At 42.7% G+C, this 17,132-nt stretch overlaps 1 protein-coding gene, 1 long non-coding RNA gene and 1 other non-coding gene across 9 annotated transcripts in view; 2 read left to right on the top strand and 1 right to left on the bottom strand.

Annotated features, from left to right (window-relative positions):
- Window positions 1-17,132, bottom strand: part of LOC110259500 (uncharacterized) — a 175,400-nt gene that overhangs the window by 147,981 nt on the left and 10,287 nt on the right. The window lies entirely within an intron of this gene.
- Window positions 161-16,758, top strand: HSPA9 (heat shock protein family A (Hsp70) member 9). Of its 3 annotated transcripts, XM_005661695.4 has the most exons (17): window positions 161-324; window positions 1,653-1,711; window positions 2,207-2,294; window positions 3,701-3,882; window positions 4,636-4,760; window positions 6,014-6,087; window positions 6,171-6,277; window positions 7,552-7,714; window positions 8,586-8,678; window positions 11,091-11,300; window positions 12,238-12,465; window positions 13,631-13,735; window positions 14,292-14,409; window positions 15,003-15,097; window positions 15,319-15,411; window positions 15,598-15,738; window positions 16,037-16,758. In XM_005661695.4, the coding sequence occupies exons 1-17, from the start codon at window positions 244-246 to the stop codon at window positions 16,112-16,114; spliced, it is 2,040 nt and encodes a 679-aa protein (XP_005661752.1). In that variant the 5' UTR covers window positions 161-243; the 3' UTR covers window positions 16,115-16,758. The 3 variants fall into 3 exon arrangements, with proteins under 3 accessions (XP_005661752.1, XP_084870893.1, XP_084870894.1); XM_085014767.1 differs by lacking the exons at window positions 3,701-3,882; window positions 4,636-4,760; window positions 6,014-6,087; window positions 6,171-6,277 and having other exon boundaries at window positions 2,207-2,427; window positions 6,501-7,714; XM_085014768.1 differs by lacking the exons at window positions 161-324; window positions 1,653-1,711; window positions 2,207-2,294; ... (3 more) ...; window positions 6,171-6,277; window positions 7,552-7,714 and having other exon boundaries at window positions 8,591-9,141; window positions 9,875-11,300.
- LOC146405770 (small nucleolar RNA SNORD63) lies at window positions 11,617-11,687 on the top strand. The gene has a single exon (XR_014839233.1). It is a non-coding gene; the product is annotated as a small nucleolar RNA SNORD63 (small nucleolar RNA).

The raw sequence follows: 17,132 nt of genomic DNA, 5'->3' as shown, positions 1-17,132 counted from the left end.
CTATCATGCTACGAAGCGTTTTAGCCATAGGCCCTGATTCCGGAAGCGGCGTTCAGGTATTCTCCGATCAGGCAGCGCAGGAGACGCCTCAGCGGAAGAGCGGGCTTTCGGGGGGCAGTGATCAACCCCCGCCCCCCACCCCACGTGGTTGGAGGTTTCCAGAAGCGCTGCACCCCCGCGCCGCGCAGCTCTCATCCTTCCGAGCGCGTAGTTTGCAGTTTGTTCTTCCTACCATTTAGCAGCATGATAAGTGCCAGCCGAGCCGCAACAGCCCGTCTTGTTGGTGCTGCAGCCTCCCGGGGCCCCACTGCCGCTCGCCACCAGGTATGGAACTGCCGGGCCTTCCCCGTCGGGCTCACGGCCTGGGGACTCAGTGAGGCATGGCGCGGCCTCCGGGGTCAGAATCCTCCGGGAAAGATGAGGAGAGACTACAAATAACGGGCCTTTTTCGGTAGTCAGGGCTGCGCGTTCAAAGCTTATTTCAGGATTTTGCCTTCCTGTCTCAGGTCCTGCTGAGTCACACCTCTTTTTTTTTTTTTTAATTCCACGGAATAAAGAATTGTGGCCTTTTTAACTTTTGAGACAGGATTAGACAGTTTTGGTGTTGAGGTTGAGGGACGTAGTTTATTGGGACGGAATCGTTATTTTGGCTTTGGTTTCCATCTATAAGTAGAAAGATAATTGTTCTCTGTAAGATACAGACCGTTCAAGGACTTCTCTCCTATGACGTAACGAAGAAAGAAAAAGTCCTTAAGCGGTAAATTAAAAATCAGTCTCATTTATTTTTGCTTAGAGACATTTGGTTAGTTAATTTCTCAGAACCCTTACCGTAGGACTGTTTTCCATTATTTCGGAAGAAAAGCTCAAATCAGGATAAGGCTATGGAGTGATTGTTTATTATCGTGTAAGACCAAAAATAGACGTTTTAGTGGAACAAGAATTGTCTGTTTTCACTTAGGTTGGGTAAAGGTGGTCCTGATTTGGGGCCTGGCAGATTTTTTTTTTCCCCTTAAACTGAGGGCAAGATTATTAATTCACGTTGCCTTAAACTAGTTGCTTGGAACTCAGGGGAAATGTCGGAGTAAGTTAAATACATATCTGCAACACACACTTAAGTGAGACTTGGGGAAAACACTGCTCCTAAAATTGAGTAATATTGAGTAGTATTTTATACTGCGTTTTTGCTTTCCCATGGGATATTTGGTAATGTTTGGTGATAATTTTGGTTGTCACAACTTGAGTAGCCATGATGCTACTAAACTGTAGTTGTAAAGGCCCTGGATGCTGCTAGACATCCTATAGTACACAGAACATTCCAGATCCCAATAAAGATTTTGTTCAGAATCAGTAATGCCAAGATTGAGGGAGTCTTTGGTAATATAATTCAAGACTTTATGTCTTTTTATTTTATATCTGACTTACTTGGTAAATTTATACTTTACTGAACTTGTTTTAGTGCTGTAATGTTTCATACATGAAATACTTTATCATTTCAGTATACCTTATACATGGTAGCCACTCAGTTAACAGAATGAAAGATTCAAGCTTTCATGTGTTTTTTAGAGAAATAATTAAAAATAGGTCTAAATTTTCATATGTAGTTGATGGTTCACACTTTTTTCTTTCTTTCTTTCTTTTTTTTTTTTTTTAAGGATGGCTGGAATGGCCTTAGTCATGAGGCTTTTAGAATTGTTTCAAGGCGGGACTATGCGTAAGTATAATTTCCTTTTTTTTTTTTTTTTTTTAAGGTTTTGTTTTTTGGGGTTTTGTGGTTTTTTTTGGTCTTTTTAGGGCCGCTCCTGAGGTATATGGAGGTTCCCAGGCTAGGGGTCTAATCCGAGCTGTAGCCACCAGCCTACGCCAGAGCCATAGCAATGGGGGATCTGAGCCGTGTCTTTGACCTACACCACAGCTCATGGCAATGCCAGATCCTTACCCCACTGAGCAAGGCCAGGGATTGAACCTGCAACCTCATGGTTCCTAGTCAGATTCGTTTCCGCTCTACCACATGCGAACTCCAATTATTAAGGTAACATTAAGTGCTGGAACAATGGTTTCTAAATTTGTGATCAACTATTCAAAGCAGATATATTTATTTATTTACAGAGTAATGTATTTTACCACAGTAGCAAATTTTTTTAATGTATTTCTGCAATTGTTTTGGAGACCACTGTTAATAATAGCATTGTTTTAAATGTGTTAATAGATCAGAAGCAATCAAGGGAGCAGTCGTTGGTATTGATTTGGGTACTACCAACTCTTGTGTGGCAGTTATGGAAGGTAAACAAGCAAAGGTGAGTATGATTCAAAGTTCTGGATCATATAGTGGTAGTTAGTAGCCAGTCCAGAATTCTGTGTTCTTTGACTTAGAAAAGGGATTTTTTTTTTTCCTTCTTTGCCCCCCGCCCCAGCATAGGGAATTCCCAGGCTAGGGATCAGATATGAGCTACACCACAGATGTGGCAACACCAGATCTTAACCCACCGTGCTGGGCAGAGGATCAGACCTGTGTCCCAGCACTGCAGAAATGCCACTAGTCCTCTTGCATCACTGCAGGAACTAAGACAAGGGACATTTCAGAAGCTGCTGTTAAAGTCCTGTTATTTTTAAGGCAGTAAAGCTAAGGCTAAAGGTGGAGGAAGAGTCCATGGCAAGTGGCTGGCACTCCAAATAATGTATGGGCGGCATCCTAAGTAAAGTGTATCCTTTACTGTATCCTGTTACAGTAGAATGTTCCACGTGGTGGTATAGTTCTTCTGGAAGCTTCCTTTGTTCGTGAAGTCTTTACTCCCACTTGGTTCTCCTCAAGAGTATTTGCAACACTTGGATTTTTGAATTGCTTTTTGGCTGGTGGGTTTTGTTTGTTTGTTTTGCTTTTTAAGGCTGTACCTGTGGCATATGGGGAGTTCTCAGGCTAGCGGTCAAATTGGAGCTTCAGATGCTGGCCTAAACCACAGCCATGCCAGATCCAAGCCACATCTGTGACCTACACCACAGTTCATGGTAACACTGAATCGTTAAGCCACTGGGCGAGGCCAGGAATCAAACTTGCATCCTCATGATACTAGTTAGGTTTGTTACCAAGGAGCCACGATGGGAATTCCCAGCAGTTTTTTTTTTTTTTTTTTTTTTTAAGGCCTGAAACTCTTATCCATCACAAAAAATTGTCACAAAAAATTTTAAAGTAGATTGAATTCTCAATGTGGAAGGGAAGGGTACTTTGTCCCAATATTGAGTATGAAAGATGTGTTTTAGGTTTTTATTTTTTTGCTTTTTAGGGCTGCACCTGAGGCACATGGAGGTTCCCAGGCTAGGGGTTGAATCAGAGCAGTAGCTGCCGGCCTTCACCCCAGCCACAGCAACGCCAGATCCAAGCCAAGTCTGTGACCTACGCCACAGCTCCATGGTAACACCAGATCCTCAACCCAGGGATCGAACCCGAAACCTAATTCTTAGTTGGATTCGTTTCTGCTGAGCAACAACGGGAACTCCAAAAGATGTGTTTTATATTTATGCCATCTTTTGGGTTGTTCTTAGTTGTTAGTTGTTTAAGTTTGCAGTAGTAGTTGTTGACCACATTAGCATTCATCGAGCAGAAGAGTATGCCCGTTGGTACTGTTCTTGAGCATTTGTGTCTTAAATGATCGTTAGAAAGACTGGTGGTGACTGCAACCTTACTCTCTTACTCTCGGAGTTTTAGGTGCTGGAGAATGCTGAAGGTGCCAGAACCACCCCTTCAGTTGTGGCCTTTACAGCAGATGGTGAGCGACTTGTTGGCATGCCAGCCAAGCGACAAGCTGTCACCAACCCAAACAACACTTTCTATGCTACCAAGCGTCTCATAGGCCGGCGATATGATGACCCTGAAGTACAGAAAGACATGTGAGTAATTGCAAAAATTTATGTATTTGCAAAATCTATACGAGGGAATCATAGCAGCAAGATCCCTGGGGGGTAGGCCCTGCCCCTGCCAAAAAGGTATTTCCTTCAGAAAAATTACAATTCTGCCTTTAGAGATTGGGCCTTTGTGGTGTATAAAATGATATATGAAGACTTGGCTAGTCATTCCTGGACCATGTAAATTGGTGTTAAATACCTAAGGCAGATAATGACGTAAATTCCATCATGTGGTGATCAGATAAGTTTTTAAGGTTCACCCACGTTGTGCAATGTATCAGTATTTATTCCTTTTTATGGCCAAATAGTCATTGTTGGTGTGCATATTGCATTTTGTTTATCCGTTTGCTGATGGGCACTTGGGTTATAACCACTTTTTGACTATTATGAGTAGTAGTGCTACCATAAACATTTGTGTATAGGTTTCTGCGTAGGTGTATGTTTTTATTTCTCTTGGGTAGATACCTAGTAATGTAATTGTTGGGTTATATGGTATCTGTGTAATCACTTCCAAGAGTAGCTGCATAAATCTTTGATGAGAAGATTGTTCAGGTTTCATCAGGATGTTTTTACTTGTTAATTGCTTGCTGAGTGTTTTTATTAATAAACGAATTTCTGAAGTTTTCATTTCTTGGCCATAGATCTCTTGGGGTGGAAGATGGGCTTTCATAGTGTATGGCAAGCTATGGAAAGTTGTCCTGGCATGTTTCCTCAAATAATAATTCTCATATCTTTTAGTAAAAATGTTCCTTTTAAAATTGTCCGTGCTTCCAATGGCGATGCTTGGGTTGAAGCCCATGGAAAGCTCTATTCTCCGAGTCAGATTGGAGCATTTGTGTTGATGAAGATGAAAGAGACTGCAGGTGAGAAAGTTTAGTTCATGTCTGGGAAAGTTCAAAGAACCTCAGTGTCCTTTTGATGAGTCTGCAGTGACAAAATATCTAGGAATTGCAAAATTTTATTCTTTCCCTATGAATTGAATTTCTCTCCAAGTTTCCCTAGTGGTGGTTTCTTTTTTCCAGAAGGGAAACCAAAAGACAACGTACTAAGCTTTTGTCTCTGTTAGGTAAGACTTAGAATTTCCCATTCAAGAAACTGATACCTGTTTTATTTATTTTTTTGCATTTTTTTAGGGTTCCACCTAAGGCATATGGAAGCTTCCAGGCTAGGAGTCAAATTGGTGGTGCAGCTACAGGCCTATGCCACAGCCACAGCAATGCCAGATGTGAGCTTTTTAAGTTGGTTTTTTTTTTTGGTTTTTTTTAATTTAATATTTGGTTTACAGTGTTCTGTCAATTTCTGTCCTATAGCAGAGTGACCCAGTTAATGTACATACATACATTCTTTTTCTCATGTCTTTTTTTTGCTTTTTAGGGCTGCACTTTCAGCAAATGGAGTTTTCCCATGCTAGGGGTCAAATCGGAGCTACAGCTGCCAGCCTATGCTACAGGCACAGCCACACAGGATCTGAGCTGTGTCTGTGACCTACACCACAGCTCACGGCAATGCCAGATCCTTAACCCACTGAGCAAGGCCAGGGGTCGAACCAGCAACCTCATGGTTCCTAGTCTGATTTGTTCCACTGAGCCAAAGTGGGAACTCCCTGTGTCATGTTGTATCACAAGCCACTGGGTATAGTTGCCTGTGCTGTAGAGCAGGACACTAACATGTTAAAGGTGAGGTCTCAGGTTTTCCTTCCCTTTGTCTTTTTAGGGCCACACCTGCAGTATAGGGAGGTTCCCAGGTTAGGGGATCAAATCGGAGCTACAGCTGCTGGCCTGTGCTGCAGCCACGGCAACACAGGATCCGAGCCGCGTCTGCAACCTATACCACAGCTCCCTACAAAGCTGGATCCTTAACCCACTGAGCGAGGCCAGGGATTGAACCTGGATTTTCATCCATGCTCATTACTGAGTCACAATAGGAACTCCCAAGATGTTGGGTTTTCAACCAGTGTCTTTAAAATTGGAGTTTTTCTACAAGGTCTCTACTAGTGGGTGCTGTTCATGACTCCCAAGAGAATGACACAGGTTGTTAGGCTTCATTGGTAATTGTTGCCTATTTCATCTCACAGAATCTCATGGCTGAATTTATTTCATTCTTTGATCTCTTCCAGAAAATTACTTGGGGCATACAGCAAAAAATGCTGTGATCACGGTCCCAGCTTATTTCAATGACTCTCAGAGACAGGTGAGTTTGATAAGCATTTTATTCAGGAAGTTAATGGTGCTTGGGACATTAAGAGTGGAAAATGCTTTTTTCTTTTTTTATAGGCCACTAAGGATGCTGGCCAGATATCTGGACTAAATGTGCTTCGGGTAATTAATGAGCCCACAGCTGCCGCTCTGGCCTATGGTTTAGACAAATCAGAAGACAAAATGTAAGTTTGTGCAGAAATTCCATCTGGATTTTTAAGACTAAATTCATGGAACCTTGAAACTTATCCTAAACAATCATCTTGATTTCTTAGTGATTCAGCTTTATACTTATATTAAAAACATACTGCCTTGATCTTTTTCAAGGCTTTTATGGTTTGTGTGTTTTTTGTTTTTTGTCTTTTTGCCTTTTTTGGGCCTGCTTCTGCGGCATATGGAGGTTCCCAGGCTAGGGGTTGAATCAGAGCCGTGGCTGCCAGCCTACACCACAGCCACAGCAACTCGGGATCCGAGCTGCGTCTGCAACCTACATCACAGCTCATGGCAACGCCGGATCCTTAACCCACTGAGCAAGGCCAGGGATCGAACCCGCAACCTCGTGGTTCCTAGTCGGATTCGTTAACCACTGAGCCACGACGGGAACTCCTGTGGTTTGTGTTTTTAATTCATTTCAAGACTGTTATTTCTACTTTTTTGTCTTAGAATTCTTTTTTTTTCCCTCGCTTCTCAAGTGCAGCATATGGAAGTTCTCAGGCTAGGGGTCAAATCAGAACTGCAGCTACCAACCTAAGCCACAGCAATGCAGGATCCAAGCCACATCTGCCACTACATAACAGTTCACAACAATACTGGATTCTCAACCCACTGAGTGAGGCCAGGGATTGAACCCATGTCCTAATGGATACTAGTTGGTTTTGTAACCCACTGAGCCACAACAGGAAGTCCTGATTCCTTTTTTTTTTTTTTTTTTTTTTTTTAAGTACTAGCTGTGGTCATTTTTTTCCTTCTTAGTATGTGTGTTGACGGCTTATGCATCCAGAAGTGGTTTTTGCTCTTAAAAATTGCTTTCAACTATATGTGTTTTGAGTGTTATTAGGGCCACATTTTTTTTTTCTTCTTCTTCTTCTTTTCTTTTTAGGGCTGCACGTGGGACATATGAAAGTTCCCAGGCTAGGGGTTGAATGGGAGCTACAGCTGCCAGTGTACACCACAGCAATGCAGGATCTCAGCCTCATCTGCAACCTACACCACAGCTCACGGTAACACCAAATCCTTAACCCACTGAGCGAGGCCTAGGCCAGGAATCAAACATGCATCCTTGGGTTTATTAATATTAACTGCTGAGCCATGAAGGGAACTCCCAGGGCTACCTCTTAAGACATGTCACTTTCATAATTCCACTGGTGTGTGGGGAATATCCAAGTTTATGTTCATTTGGTTACTGAAATTTATACCCTCTGATGGCTTTATTTCTGAAGGCCGCCTTTTTTCTTTCTAGCATTGCTGTATATGATTTAGGTGGTGGAACTTTTGATATTTCTATACTGGAAATTCAGAAAGGAGTGTTTGAGGTGAAGTCAACCAATGGAGACACTTTCTTAGGTGGTGAAGACTTTGACCAGGCCTTGCTGCGTTACATTGTGAAGGAGTTCAAGAGAGAGGTCAGTTACGGGTGGGCATGTAGACATGGAAATAGTGAGAATTTCTTTGTTCAGGCTGGTCTTTGCTTTGTTTATGATTTTTTAGCCTTAAAAGAACATTGAATAGATCACTAAGTTATGTTTCAGTTTCATGGGTGCTCTGAACTCCTGAGATTGGGAACAGCAGTTGAAAGAATATAGCATCTGGTATACATTAGTACTGTGGCAATTTATATAAGGAACTTGAGCATCTTCAGATTTGGGTTATCTGAGGGGTTGATTTTTGGAACCAGTCCCTCACCGATACTGAAAGATGACTGTACAGGCTTCCTCCACTATCTGAATAGTTGAGCACTGCTGTGATAGCTTTGGTAAGCAAAAGATTTGGATACGCAAAATAAATGTACATGTCCCCACAGCCATTTACAGGCTGTGGTGACTTAATGCTCAAATGCTAAATGCAGTTCCTGGGAAGGAGTTCCTGCCTCTATAATAGTTCATTGCAAAGCAAATGTTAAATACTGCTTGTGCTTTTTGCATTCTTTTATAAAAGTGAAAACCCTTTTTGGATTTCATTTGGCTATCAAGACAGTTTCTGTTATAGATCTTTCATAAAAGTGAAGTGGTTGGTGTAAAGTGAACTTTGAAAAAGCAAGGGATACTTAATATTGGAAAGGAACTTGGGGAATCTTTTTGAGCTAGAATCCTACAGCTGGGAAGAACTGAGAACAGTTCGGCCCTCTCACTCCAGACACAGCTTTTTCAGAATAGGTCTTTTTTATCCAGATTTTTAAGGTAATAAGTATTTCATGCCCTATTTTGTCTTCCTTACCACTGCAACTTAATAATTGTCTTACTCAACACTAATATATTGTGTGTCTTCTCTTTGTAGACGGGGGTTGATTTGACTAAAGACAACATGGCCCTTCAGAGGGTTCGGGAAGCTGCTGAGAAAGCCAAGTGTGAACTCTCTTCATCTGTGCAGGTGAGACGTGACGAAATTCCAGCATTCTTTCTTTTTTCTTCTTTCTTTCTCAGCTGATCCCAAGGCATATGGAAATTTTTAGGCCAGGGATTGAATCTGAGATGCAGCTGCAGCAATGCTGGATCCTTAACCAGCTGTTAAGGATCCTGCCGGAAGTCCCAGATTCCCTAGCAGTCTTGATGGATCTTTTTAACCTGAGTTTACTTGAATAGCGTATTTTAATTGGCATAACAGTTTTCCAGTGGTAAAGGCGTTTCCATTAACAAAGGAGCATTATGTTTTTTACGAGTGAGCTGAAATTTGTTCAGATTTGCCAAATCAGAGTTTATGGAGACCTGAATGACACTGAACACACTTATTTGCTCTAAAGATACTGTATTTATTATTTAATTTAAGTTTTTTTTTGTTTTTTTTTTACTTTTGTACTTTTAGGGCTGCACCTGCAGCATATGGAAGTTCCCAGGCTAGGGGTCTCTTCAGAGCTGTAGCCATCGGCCTACACCACAGCCACAGCAATGCCAGATCCGAGCTGCATCTGCGACTTACACCACATTTCACGGCAATGCCAGATCCTTAACCCAATGAGTGAGGCCAGGTATTGAACCTGCAACCTCATGGTTCCTAGTCGGATTTGTTTTTGCTGCGCCGCCGTGCGAACTCCCGAAGATAATGTTTTAAAATCTAGACTTTGCATTGTGCTAAATTAGAATCACTGCCCTGGAAATACTGGGAGACTCAGAACTGCTGTCTTCAGACATCTTACTGTGTAAGTCTCTCATTACTTAGACCACTGATGTAGAAAGTGAGCTATAAAACCTGGCTGAAGGCTTGGGTAAGTGCACGTTTTCCTCTGTGGGTTAGCAGGTTTGCCCAGAATCTGTTGAAGGTATCAGCCCATATTGGTACAGTTTTGAGAGGCGAAGCTTCACTTCGCCTTATCCACTAGGAACAGAATAGCAGAACGTGTTAGTTCTATGTAAGCCACACAAGAAGATGGAAAGCAGGAAGTCTGACTCCAGATTCTCAGGCAGCAACAGGAAAGCAGAGCCTATGACTGTAGCAGTGTTAGCTGCTCTCGGTGGATGTGATAGCAGTGGTTGGTCATTGTAGTTTTCTTTAGCATTTTTGTTTTTTTGTTTGTTTTTTGTCTTTTTGCTATTTCTTGGGCAGCTCCCGCGGCATATGGAGGTTCCCAGGCTAGGGGTCAAATCGGAGATGTAGCCTCCGGCCTATGCCAGAGCCACAGCAACACGGGATCCGAGCCACGTCTGCAATCTACACCACAGCTCACGGCAACCCCGGATCGTTAACCCACTGAGCAAGGGCAGGGACCAAACCCGCAACCTCATGGTTCCTAGTCGGATTCATTAACCACTGCGCCACGATGGGAACTCCAGCATTTTTGTTTTTAAATTTGGGAAAAGAGTATAGTAGTGTGATTATTTTTTTTGTTGGGGGGGAGCATATGAAAGTTCCTGGGCTAAGGACTGAATCCAAGCCACAGCTGCAACACACACCACACATGCAGCATTGATCTGGGTTCGAGGTCAAACCTGCACCTCAGCAGTGACCCCAGCTGCCATGACGGGAACTCCAGTAGTGTGATTCTTGATGGATTCCTCCTAAATGGGATTTTTTTTTTTGTCCTGCTTCTCATTCCATTGTTAACAGCAGATTTGTGGTATTTATTTCTGAGAAGATTGGCGGTTGAATCTGAAAATTACTGTTATTGGTGGTCATTCATTTAAAGTGTATCTGACCCTGGTAACTTCAAAGGTTTTCCTTTAGAGTATAGCTGGTTTTTTTTGTTTGTTTGTTTGTTTTTGTTTTTTGTTTTTTTTTTGTCTTTTTGCTATTTCTTGGGCCGCTCCCACAGCATATGGAGGTTCCCAGGCTAGGGGTCAAATCGGACCTGTAGCCACCGGCCTACGCCAGAGCCACAGCAACACGGGATCCGAGCCGCGTCTGCAACCTACACCACAGCTCACGGCAACGCCGGATCGTTAACCCACTGAGCAAGGGCAGGGACCGAACCCGCAACCTCATGGTTCCTAGTCGGATTCGTTAACCACTGCGCCATGATGGGAACTCCTATTTTATTTTATTTATTTATTTTTTTTTTTAAGGGCTTCACCCTCAGCATATGGAGGTTCCCAGGTTAGGGTTCTAATCTGAGCTACAGCCACTGGCCACATCCACAGCCACATTAGATCCAAGCCATGTCTGCGACCTACACCACAGCTCACGGCAATGCTGAGTCCTCAACCCACTCAGTGAGGCCAGGGATCGAACCCCCAACTTCATGGTTCCCAGTCAGATTTGTCTCTGTTGCGCCATGACAGGATCTCCTATAGTTGGACTTTAATTGAAGTAATAAAGGAACTTCACTGCTGTTCTCTGCTTCCTTTGTAGACTGACATTAACTTGCCATACCTTACAATGGATGCTTCTGGACCCAAGCATTTGAATATGAAACTAACCCGGGCTCAGTTTGAGGGGATTGTTACTGATCTAATCAAAAGGACCATCGCCCCATGCCAGAAAGCCATGCAGGATGCAGAAGTCAGCAAGAGTGACATAGGCGAAGTGATTCTTGTTGGTGGAATGACAAGGATGCCCAAGGTATGAACCCATAGAATTCTTGGCATCGGAGAATAGAAGGGGGCCAACACAATTTCTTAGGACACTATTGTGTAGGGGCATGAATTTATGCCCTCACTAAAGAGTTCTTAAAGGGTATTTTTTTGAAATGATTAAGAAGGGGAGAATGTCTTTGGGGGTGGTAGCAAGGAGGATCCTGAACTTCAGTTTTGCAGAATTTTTAGGAAATGAGGTCCGAGACAGCTTGACGTCTTGATACTATCCTCTAGTGCAACTGTGGACATGTTTTGTAGCATAGTGTTTGGGCTTTCTAGTCGCATCCCTTCAACAGAGGTATGTGCAGTGATGTATTTTATCAACACATCATTCTGAAAAGACAGGTGTGTGGAAAACAAAGGACTGAGCACAGAACCTGTTGAAGGTGTAATTTTGCTTTATAGCTGGAATGGAATGATTTTGCACCTTGAATATCATTTTTCCTTTGAAGCATTTATGCTTAGGAAAATAATGCATATAATAAGTCTAGATTTAAAAAGAGGTATATTATCTTTTTGTAAACAAATTATCCCAGATGGTCTTCAAATAGCAGGAGGGGAAAACATGTTAGCATCAGTGTTGCATTACTGAATTACTACTGCTAAAACATTTAAGTCTCTTTGCCTTGTGCCTCCCATTTCTACTTTAGTGTGTTGTTTGGGAAACCAGATAACAGAATTTAGGCAAATTGTTCCCCAATTTAAAAGGGTTATGAATAAGATAAAGTATATATGTTACCTACTTGATAGACTTATCTCATCAGTAAGAACTCAGCTACAAAGTAGTAATTTGAGTAAATGTTCTTGGATCAAAAGCAGCCTGTCATGAGATTCGATGAGGTCTTGGGACACAAGTGCTCTTTCCCATTCTCAGGCAGCTGCCCTGAGTAGGAGTGACAAGACTCTTTTTTCTTGGTACTCAGGTTCAGCAGACTGTGCAGGATCTCTTTGGCCGAGCCCCAAGTAAAGCTGTTAATCCTGATGAGGCTGTGGCCATTGGAGCTGCCATTCAGGGAGGTGTGTTGGCTGGTGATGTCACAGATGTGCTGCTCCTGGATGTCACTCCCTTGTCTCTGGGTATTGAGACTCTGGGAGGTGTCTTCACAAAGCTTATCAACAGGAACACCACCATTCCAACCAAGAAGAGCCAGGTAAAAGCTATCCCTCCCCACCTTGTCACAGAGATGCCAGGCTTTGTGAGGGCTGTGATTGCAGCCATTTTTGTGAGCTTTTCCTACAAAACTTCCCTTTTTGTCTTGCAGTCCATACTTGTTGATTGTGGGTAGGTAGGTGGTAAGAATCTTGCCTTTGTTTCCTCTTGCTCCTGGAAAAGTTTTTTTTACCTGCTGGCTGATTATAGGGAAATAATCACGTCTCTCCACAGGGTTATAATAATTTGCCAGAAGGAGCCTCATCATTTGAGCCCAGATTCCTTTGCTCTTTTTCTCCTCAAAAAGTAGTTTAAAAAAAAAAAACAAAAAACACAGCCTGTCCAAGACTAGTGCTTGTCTTCCTCTTTTGAATGATAGGGGTTCTGAAATACCAAACTGGGGTTATTTGGACAATAGCTTGGTCTCAGATTAAGAATTAAGTGACTTTGCCGATTTTTACATTTTTCTGAAAGAACTGTGGCTGTTGCTATGTTTGCAGTGCTATATTGCCAGCACATCAGGCTAAAGAAACCTGTGTGGTGATCTCCTCTGACCTGAGCACAAAATGGCCTTTTTCTGACCCATTTCCCTGGATGAGCATGTTTCAGCTTCTCACTTTTTATAGCTCTTGCTTTTGAGGCCTTCTGTGCTAATGCTGCATCTTTGTACAATGCATTTGCTTAGCTGAAACAATAGCTATTGTATGCTCTTTTGCTGTGTCAGTCCTACTCCCTGTTCTCTGTAAAGCATAAGCCTTTGTTCCAAACATAGTTTACATTAGGAATCTTCCAGTGTTGGGAGGTGAATTTCTTCCTTTGGACCGCACTTTGTTGTGGTTTTTTTTTGCCTTTTTTTGGCTATTTCTTGGGCCGCTCCCGAGGCATATGGAGGTTCCCAGGCTAGGGGTCAAATTGAAGCCATAGCCACCGGCCTACGCCAGAGCCACAGCAACGCAGGATCCGAGCCGCGTCTGCAGCCTACACCACAGCTCACAGCAACGCCGGATCCCTAACCCACTGAGCAAGGGCAGGGACTGTACCCGCAACCTCATGGTTCCTAGTCGGATTCGTTAACCACTGCGCCACGACGGGAACTCCTGGACTGCACTTTGTAAGGGGGAGTTGTTTAATCAGGTTGCCAACCCAGAAAGTTTCCTTCTCCCTAGGTGTTTTCTACAGCTGCTGATGGACAGACTCAAGTGGAGATTAAAGTATGTCAGGGTGAGAGAGAAATGGCTGGAGACAACAAGCTTCTTGGACAGTTTACTTTGGTAGGTATTGGGAATCCTGAATATCATTCTCATTCTTTTGTGATAAAGTTAGACAATTCTAACCCCTAATATTACCATAAACCGCTGGCAGACACAGACATAAATAGTCTTTGTTATTGTTAAACTAGTACTTAGATGAATTCTGCAACCAAATAGTCCTGGCTTTTAGTTTTTACCTGAAAGCCTTGCTTGTTTCTTGTGCCTTAGGAACAAAATCCAGTTTGTAAGAGCCGAGGAAATGTTCCTAAACCGTGCTGATTGCTTTTTAGTGAGATGAGCAGTTGTGGAGAGGTTTGCTCTTGTTCCCTGTTAGCAGGTACCTCTGGCCACTATGGTTACCTGCTATAGGGAACATCACTGGTGTGAGTGCTGTGGATTTCAGGCAGCAATGCCACTACTGCCCTCACTTACAGCCTTGTGTTTTTGGACATTTAAAGTGAAGGTTTCACTTGTTCCTACCAGAAACCAAGTAACTTGTTCCCCAGAAGACTGTAGGTTTTTGAAATAAAGCTTTAGGTCCCTTTACAAGAGGAGCTTACTCTGATATTTATTCTAGGTTGGAATTCCCCCAGCCCCTCGTGGAGTCCCTCAGATTGAAGTTACATTCGACATTGACGCCAATGGGATTGTACATGTTTCTGCCAAAGATAAGGGTACAGGACGAGAGCAGCAGAGTAAGTGTTCTTTTTTTAATCAGACTAAGAGTGAGGTGAGGGACTTTGGAGTTCCTCCCTGTTGGGGAGTATACCCTCTAGATTGTGCATGTATCACTTCTCCAGCCTCCAGGTAAAATAATGAGTCCTCTCTGACCCCTCTCTCTTCCCCTTGGTTTCCTTCTCATTATAGGACAGTACAATATTCTTCCTCTTCGTAATTCACATCAAGATTGGCTGCTCTTGGAGTTTCCATCAGGGCTCAGTGGTTAATGAACCTGACTAGGAACCATGAGGTTGCGGGTTCAATCCCTGGCCTCGCTCAGTGGGTTAAGGATCTGGCATTGCCATGAGCTATGGTGTAGGTCGCAGATGCGGCCCGGATCCTGAGTTGGCTGTGGCTCTGGTGTAGGCTGGTGGCTACAGCTCCGATTCGACCCCTAGCCTGGGAACCTCCATATGCCGAGGGTCCGGTCCTATAAAGGCAAAAAGACAAAAAAAAAAAAGAAAAAAAAAAAAAAAGATTGGCTGTTCCAAGCAGGGGGATTCTTCTTTAATATAGTAGAAGAAGCATAAAATTTTAACTGGGAAATAATGTCTTCTTTTCACTATAGTTGTGATCCAGTCTTCTGGTGGGCTAAGCAAAGATGATATTGAAAATATGGTTAAAAATGCAGAGAAGTATGCTGAGGAAGACCGGCGCAAGAAGGTGATTACTTTGCACATGACTTAGATAATTTGTTCTCAGTCTTCCATATCAAAATTTTCATGTCACAGAATCCAGCTACAATCTCTTCAAGACATCTGAGACCACAGTTTCTCCCTCTTATTGTTTATACTCTTAACTGCAGCAGTCAGCATGTCGTCTTGCTTATTAGGTGAGGATGCTCCGCCAATTTGGTTGATTAAGCCAGGTTTAATTTCTCTTAGGAACGAGTCGAAGCAGTAAATATGGCTGAAGGAATTATTCATGACACAGAATCTAAGATGGAAGAATTCAAGGACCAATTGCCTGCTGATGAGGTAAGCCCTCTTTTAAAATAGCTCAAGAAGTTGGGAGACAGTCACCAATGTCAGCACAGGTCGATTTTTGGCAAGAGTCCTGATAGAAATTAAGGGTTTTTTTTAAAAAATGTGTCTAAACCTTCTGCCATGTATGGGCTAAGAAACCCAGAAAAACTGAGTGTTTGGCTTTGTTTTGTTTTGAAGTGCAACAAGCTAAAAGAAGAGATTTCCAAAATGAGGGAGCTCCTCTCTAGAAAAGACAGTGAAACAGGAGAAAATATAAGGCAGGCAGCATCTTCCCTTCAGCAAGCATCATTGAAGCTCTTCGAAATGGCATACAAAAAGGTACAAGTGTTTGTAGTATTTGGTGCCTACCTTGCTGTAACTGCTCTTGATTGTCACTGACAGTGTCTACACAGCTCTTCGTAGAACTGGGAGTATTAGGGTTGGAAATACCCTTCCTGTCTTCTTGACTACCTTGGGAGGGAGGGTGAGGTCAAAGGGAAGGAATCGCTGAGATTGCCATTAGTGTACGGGGAAAGGACAGAGAATGGAACAGCCAGAATATATGGTGCCTTCCATTTTTCCTTTCGCTGACTCTCAGCCCTGACATTTAACAAGTGACTCAAATGTTTTCTTATAGATGGCATCTGAGCGAGAAGGCTCTGGAAGTTCTGGCTCTGGAGAGCAAAAGGAAGATCAAAAGGAAGAGAAACAGTAACAGCAGTAAACTTTGAAAGTGAAAGGACAACATATATGATGCTTGGGAGTGAAGATTTCCTGAGCAGAAATGAGCAAACTTCAGTCTTCTTACTGTGTTTTTGCAGTATTCTATATATAATTTCCTTAATATGTAAATTTAGTGACCATTAGCTAATGATGATTTAATGAGTGAAAACTCCACCAGTACAAAATTCTGTCCCTAGCCTGTCGTCATTTTTCAGCTGCATGTAAATGGGGGGAAGATGGTTTATTGATCATTCTGAAGATTCAACATTTTTTCAAAGGGTGAAACCATTTCACACACAGTGAAGGCAGTCAGGCGTAGATTTGGAATGAGACCATAAGCAAATGGGATCCTCCTAGTTACCTGAGTATCGCTGTACCTGTGTATGTGTATCTGGGGTTCTTCAGTGGAGGCCTTGCAAGGCAAGCCAGCTGTGCCATGTTGGGAAGTAGGGCAGGGGAAGCTAGATACTGGAGGTCTAAGTAGCTATTTATGGTTAGGTCCAGCTTTGAAAACAAGTCTCCCAAACTTTCCTAAGGCATACTTTTCTAGCTACCCTGTGGCCTGTGTCTGGCACCTCTGTCCTTGATGATTGTTCTTTTGGATCCATTCAGGATTTTTAATAAAGAGGAAAAGCATTTTGGTCTCGTTTGTGAGGGTATTAAGTTTCAGGAATATGATATGAATCCTATTTCCCAATTTCTTGACCTCAGTACAGGGTTTTCTAACACTGGCTAAAAGTAAAAACTCAAGATTTGGGAAGGCTGGTAAAATATTAAGCAGTATCACCAAGAACAAGTGTGCTTCAGAGAAGGCTTTTTTTTTTCCCCCCTAGTTCCATCTGAAATTTGGAATATTGTAATAGTTTTTGGGGGGTGGTTGTGTATTTGTTTTGGTTAGGCCCTTGACTTGTGGAAGTTCCTGGGCCTGGATTTGAACCTGAGCCACTGCAGGCAAAACACCAGGTGCTACCCTGCTGAGCCACGTAAGAACTCCTGAAAACCAGGTATCC

Source organism: Sus scrofa, chromosome 2 (assembly GCF_054392235.1).
Source record: "Sus scrofa isolate SSC_HxYL_T2T_F1_AM1 chromosome 2, Sscrofa_HxYL_maternal_Yorkshire_Landrace_v2.0, whole genome shotgun sequence".
NCBI classification, from domain to species: domain Eukaryota; kingdom Metazoa; phylum Chordata; class Mammalia; order Artiodactyla; family Suidae; genus Sus; species Sus scrofa.
This window is presented reverse-complemented; position numbering and strand designations above follow the sequence as displayed.